Consider the following 5780-nt stretch of genomic DNA (forward strand, 5'->3'; position numbering starts at 1 on the left):
ATTGACAGCCGCGAGCGCACGCGTGCACGTGCACGGCGCGGTGGCTCCGCCCCGCCACCGCGGGCACGGGCCTCCCCCCGCCCCGAACAGCCCCGCGGGCGCGGGGCCGGGCAGCTCGTACTGGGACGTGGGCAGCTGCAGCGACCCCCCTCTGCAGAGCGGCCAGGAGTGGTCCCTCCTCCGTCGAGGGGGCGATGGGGACACGGTGATGGCGCAGTGGCGGCTTCTACTTGTCCTTCTTGGTCTCCCCATTGGCAAGGCCGGCAGCCGCTGGTGCCTCGGGAGCCTCCTCCGGCCCCTCGTCCCGTGGCTTCGACTGCTTCTTGGACTTCTGGTAGAGCTCGTTGAGGTTGAACTCCCTGATCACGTTCTCCTGCAAGGCGAGATGCGCTGCATGGCAGCACCCGCCATGGTCTCTCACCTTTCCCTGCAGCTCTGAGCACCCTTCGTGGGGTGCTGGGAGCCACTGGCCACCTCCGGGGACAGGTACTGAACCCAGTTGTGCCCCAGAGGCAGGATGCCACGAAGGGCCGGAAGGCAGATCTCCACCCACCTCTGAGAAGGTCCAGGATACGGCCCGGCCCTTCTTGTCAATCTGCGGGCGACGCATGGTCTCTGTCCCGCCCTGGAAGAGGATGAGGGTAGGCAGCTGCTTTGTGAGGGGCGAGGTGCTGACTTTGTACCTGTGAGAGGAGGGTGAGAGGTGGATGAGTGACTCTGTGGTACTTGGAGGGGTCTGGGGGCCCTGAGACGCCCCCTGCTCTGCCCAGATACAGGCCCTGCTGATGAGGGCCGTTCCCCCCACTCCCCTTCTCCCCAGACCTGCAGACCTGGTGCTGACGTCCGTGTATCGGCCCACGTCCACCTTCCCAAAGTGCAGCCCTGAGCAGTTGTACCTGGTGAGGAGATGTGGCTGAGAGTGCTGAGCATGACCGCAGGGCTTAACGCCTTGCCCCACCTCCGGCCCTGCTCCCTGCAGGCGCATCTCCCCCCACCCCTAGCTTGCCAAGGCCCCCTGRCAGGTGCTACTCACTTGAGGGAGAGGTCAGCAAAGATGGGGGCAAAGGACTGGCACTCRCTGGACCAGTTAGCAAAGAACTCAACGATCCAGGTTACCCGCTTGTCCCGTTCCAGCTCCTCCTGCCACAGGGAGACATGGCTCAAGTGAGGTGCTGTGGGGCAAAGCAGCCCCTCTGGCACTGCCGCATGCCAGCCCTGACCCAGCCTATACTCACATCTATGGTCTTGTCGCTGAAATACTTGATGTACTCAGGACCCATGTAGAGGGGCGGCTTGCAGGTCATCAGGAACACTGCAATGACAGCTCCCCTGAGCCTAGAGCCCAGATGGGCCTGCGCCCGGACAGGAGAGGCCTCTTCCCTCACCCACATGCCTGCTGCTGCTCCTGAAGCACCTCAAAGAGCCAGGCTCATTTTGAGATAGGCTCCTCTTTCTCCAGAGCACCTTGTATGTTTGGGCCCTGYTCAACAGGGAAACTGAGACACAATAAATGCTGTAGCAGTGAGACTTCCCAGTTCTGGTGTTTTCTGAGCCTGCTGGCTAGGCAGCAATCTCTAGGCATCATTCTCCCAAGGCTTCCCTTGGGCCCACAAACTTCTCATGTCCACAACATCCTTCAGCAAGGAATCTCACAGTGGCCCAGAGAGAGCACTCTGGCCCTTGCAAGYAAGTGGCACGGAGGAGCACTATGGATGCCCTGTGCCGGGGGCAAGCAGAGCCATGCCAAGGGTGRCACTGCTACGGTCCGTGGTGCTAGGGGTCCCCATCCTCACAGGTCTCACCTATGCACAGCGTGAGGTAGAGCAGGCCCATGCGGATGTCAAGCCGGAAGAAGAGGATGGCGTTGGCCACTTTGCTGAACATGAAGATGTTCCCGATGTGCTGCTCCACGGTGACTGGGGAAGAGTGGTGAGAACCAGGGCCAGATCCCACATCCCCTCTCAGCCCCTGCCCCACAGCCCCCTGTTCCTCTGGGTTCTACTCCACCCAGCTCTGCAGGGGATGAACTGAAARCAGCCCCTGCCCCCAGCCGCCCATGCGCACCCCACAGCAAAAGCCCTGACTCACTGGAGCGGCGGTTCTTCATCATCACRATGGCGCTGAGGAACATGAGGATTTCCACCTCGCGCTGCATACAGGAGAGAGGAGGTGAGCAGGAGGCACCTACCAGACCCTGCAGCCAGCTGGAGGCAGACACCCAGCCCTGGCAGAGCCCAGCGGCTGGCAGTCTGCCCAGAGGCAGGGTGCTCCCGGCCCTGCCTGGCACCAGAACCCAGTGCCTGGGTCCAGCTTTCCCCAAGTCATCACTGGTCTCCTGCACCCTCCTAAAATTCCCCTCCCACCCAAGCACTAAGAGGTCCTCTGCAAGCACAGAGAGAAGAGGGCGCTGACGGGCACCACCGCCTACCCCTGTCTCCGGGGCACCAAGGCGCTCAGGGAGCCCCTCAGCAGCTGGCCGGGGCTAGCACAGGTCTCTCGGCAGGCACTAGGCCTGCCCCGCCCTCAGCAGCGCTGGGGAGCTGCGCGGCCGCCAGGGCCGGCGGGGACCCGGGCCGCGGGCGGCGCCAGCTCTCCTCACCCAGTCGAAGTCGCAGGGGTTGCCATCCTCCCGCTGCGAGGGCAGCCCGCGGCAGAGCGGCGGGAGCTTGCGGACGAGCAGGAAGGCGGTGGCGAGCAGCGCCGAGAGAGGGTAATAGGGCCGCGCGAGCCAGCGGCACAGATCGGGCACCGAGTACAGCAGCGCCAGSAGCGGCGCTATCACCGCCATCTTCCCTTCGCGCTAAGCCGAGCTCTCCCGGCCACCGTACGGCCGCTTCGCTCCGATTGGGCCGGCCACCTGCTTGTCAGTGAGGGGGGGAGTCCCCGCACCGCTAACCAATGGCACGGCCCTGCTGCCAAGCGCTTCCGGCATCAAGCCGCAAAACGCGCGGAGGGCAACCAATCAAAAACCTAGGCCCACAGCGCACATAGCAACGCCGCGAGGGGGCGGGCCGCAGGCTGCCCTCAGCCAATCCGAACCGAGCGCTTGGGGTGCGCCCCCACCCCCCGCCATGGGGCGGGGTGGCGCGGCCAGCCCGCCCCCGGCGCGGGGCACGCTGGGAGCATGGAGAATTTCTCGGCGCTCTTCGGCGGGGCTGAGCCGCCGCCGCCCGCAACTGCCGCTGCGCTGGGCTTCGGGCCGGCCAAGGCGGCGGGCCCYGGGGTGGGGCCGCCCCCCGCCGCCGCCGCGCCTCCTCCTGTCGAGGACGCGGCCCGCAAGGCCGCCGCCGCAGGCCCCTTCTACCTGCTGCGGGAGCTGCCAGGTACGGGGCGGGGCCCGCGAGGCGCCGCCAATCAGCGCGCGGGGGCGGGAGCCGGCCCTGATAGGCGGGATGCGCCGCCAATCGACGGGGAAGAAGCGTCCTCGGGCTTCCGGGGGTGGGGGAGATAACTGACAGCGTGTTTGGCCAATAGGGAAAGAAGGCGGGGGCGGTCAGGCGCGAACTGACAGCCTGGCCGGCCAATGGGGCGCAGGGGAGGGGCCCGGCGTCGCGGTTCAGMATCCAATAGAGGCGAGGGGGGCGCGGGCGGGGCCCGGCCGAGGCGGGGTGTGCCGGGGCCCCTGGCACTGCCGCCGAGCCAGGCGCGAGGCCCGGGGGACCCGGCGTCCGGGCTGGGCCCCGGGGGCGCGGCGGGGCGCCCGGCCACCGCCCTTGCGGCCCCACAGGCACCACGGAGCTGACGGGCAGCACCAACCTCATCACGCACTACAACCTGGAGCACGCGTACAACAAGTTCTGCGGCAAGAAGGTGAAGGAGAAGCTCAGCAACTTCCTCCCCGACCTGCCGGGCATGATCGACCTGCCCGGCTCCCACGACAACAGCAGCCTGCGCTCCCTCATCGAGAAGCCCCCCATCTGTGGGAGCTCCTTCACCCCCCTCACTGGCACCATGCTGACGGGCTTCCGCCTCCACGCTGGCCCGGTGAGCCCCGAGGCTGCGGGCTGGGCTAGGGGGCCGGCGGCTCGCAGGCCGGCGGCTCGCGTGGTGCCTGGGGCTGGAGGCGGTGGGGAGGGAGATGCCTGGCATGGCCTGACAGCCCCTTGTGCTCTCTCGGCAGCTGCCGGAGCAGTGCCGGCTCATGCACATCCAGCCACCCAAGAAGAAGAACAAGCACAAGCACAAGCAGAGCCGTACCCAGGATCCCGTCCCCCCAGGTAAGGGACGTACCTTGCTGCCACAGCCTCCCCCCCTCCCAGCCAGCCCAGGGAGAGGCCTGCTGGGCTCCACACTCACCCAGCCCTCTTTCTTTCTTCAGAAACCCCTTCGGACTCTGACCACAAGAAGAAAAAGAAGAAAAAAGAGGAGGATCCGGAACGGAAGAGGAAGAAGAAAGAGAAGAAGAAGAAGAAGGTAGGTGGGGAGAGCTGGGCTCTCATCTGTGACCCTCCCTGCCTGCACCCATAGGAGCTGCCTGGCCAGGGGAGCAGAAGGAGAGGGAACTGTCGAGCAGCCCTTCCCTGAGGCACCCTGGTGCTGCCAGGCAGCAGGAGGTTGGAGGGAGCTGAGCGATGCTGAGGAGGGCACAGGTGGTGGTGAGCTCTGCTGAGGGTGCACAGGAAGCATCTGCCTCTTCTTCCTTCCCAGAATCGGCACAGCCCGGAGCACCCGGGTGTGGGCAGCTCCCAGGCCAGCAGCAGCAGCAGCCTGCGGTGAGGCGACCGCTCTGTGGATCTCCCGGTTGACAGGAACGGCCCCGACTTGCCTGAAACRGACTCATCCTTCCTGCAGGGCTTGATGGGGGCACTCGGGCTGGCCTGACTCCCTGGCAGAGAGGACATCCCCACGCACCCACGYGTGCTTTATGCCAAGAGCCGAGGCCAGGGACATGGACTCCAGTGAAACTGGGGTGGGGTTGCTGCCTGTGACCTTTTATACCAAAACAGCTCGGTGCATCAGGGCCTCTCTTTTTTTATTCACCTTTTAATTAAAAAGCCTCTGCTTTGAGGAGGGCCTGGTGACTGTGGCTGCTGTCACCATCAACCCTCGTGGTGGGTTGAGCCTGCAGGGGCATGAGTGAGCAGTGCTGCCTGCTGGAACACGCATGAGGGAAAACTGAGGCAGAAAGGGGGAAGCCCAGAGCAGGCTCCGACCAGGAACTGCAAGGGAAGCAGSATCCTACCTTGGCCTTGGCTGCGTAGAGACCTGTCCTCCCCCACTCTCCCTGGTGCGGCGGCCCCGTTTACCACTGGCCCTTCTCTCGCATCCGAGGGGCTCTTTGGTGAGGACAGGAGTGACCCCGGCAAGGCACCACAGCACTGCACCATGGCAGTTGAAAGCAGCGAGCCCTGGGGCAGGCACTGCGGTGCAGGAGGTGTTGTCCAGCTGTAACAGTGGCCAAGGAGTGGTGCTAAGGCATCCTTTCAGTTCCCACGTGTCTCATGCTTTGSACTCCTGCGTGGCTCTGTCCTGAGAGCTGCTTCCTCCTGAGAGCCCAAACGAAACACTTCAGTGTGAGTGGAGTTTTTCTGCAGGTGTCCTCAGGAGGGCATGCACACATYCCCAAATCGGTATAATGCCTGCAGCAAGGCCAGCCTGGCACAGAGGCACTACGAAACCTTACAGTGCTGGGCTGTGGGCCCCTCTCAGCTCTGCTGAGGACCAGTCTTCTCTCCTCTGTGAGGGGTGAGAAGGAAAGGTGAGGCTCTGGAAGACAGGAGCCCACAGGGGGATCCCTCCATCCCTGGACGCTAAACAAAGCACACGCATGCCTCCTGGGA

At 64.8% G+C, this 5780-nt stretch overlaps 2 protein-coding genes across 4 annotated transcripts; one reads left to right on the top strand and one right to left on the bottom strand.

The window, feature by feature from the left end:
- Positions 1 to 6: 6 nt before the first annotated feature.
- Positions 7 to 2898, bottom strand: TMX2 (thioredoxin related transmembrane protein 2). Of its 3 annotated transcripts, XM_085298386.1 has the most exons (8): positions 2600 to 2881; positions 2089 to 2149; positions 1803 to 1916; positions 1236 to 1312; positions 1034 to 1140; positions 831 to 896; positions 554 to 683; positions 7 to 373 (listed from the first exon to the last, which is right to left on the bottom strand). In XM_085298386.1, the coding sequence occupies exons 1-8, from the start codon at positions 2786 to 2788 to the stop codon at positions 227 to 229; spliced, it is 891 nt and encodes a 296-aa protein (XP_085154512.1). In that variant the 5' UTR covers positions 2789 to 2881; the 3' UTR covers positions 7 to 226. The 3 variants fall into 3 exon arrangements, with proteins under 3 accessions (XP_085154512.1, XP_085154511.1, XP_085154513.1); XM_085298385.1 differs by having other exon boundaries at positions 554 to 896; positions 2600 to 2898; XM_085298387.1 differs by lacking the exon at positions 831 to 896 and having other exon boundaries at positions 2600 to 2891.
- A 187-nt stretch (positions 2899 to 3085) lies between these two features.
- On the top strand, positions 3086 to 5007 carry MED19 (mediator complex subunit 19). The gene is made up of 5 exons (XM_085298389.1): positions 3086 to 3323; positions 3728 to 3984; positions 4121 to 4217; positions 4319 to 4413; positions 4648 to 5007. The coding sequence occupies exons 1-5, from the start codon at positions 3125 to 3127 to the stop codon at positions 4714 to 4716; spliced, it is 717 nt and encodes a 238-aa protein (XP_085154515.1). The 5' UTR covers positions 3086 to 3124; the 3' UTR covers positions 4717 to 5007.
- The last annotated feature ends 773 nt before the right edge of the window (positions 5008 to 5780 follow it).

This window comes from Rhea americana, unplaced genomic scaffold (assembly GCF_003343005.1).
Source record: "Rhea americana isolate MKP2758 unplaced genomic scaffold, rheAme1 scaffold_139, whole genome shotgun sequence".
Lineage (NCBI taxonomy): Eukaryota > Metazoa > Chordata > Aves > Rheiformes > Rheidae > Rhea > Rhea americana.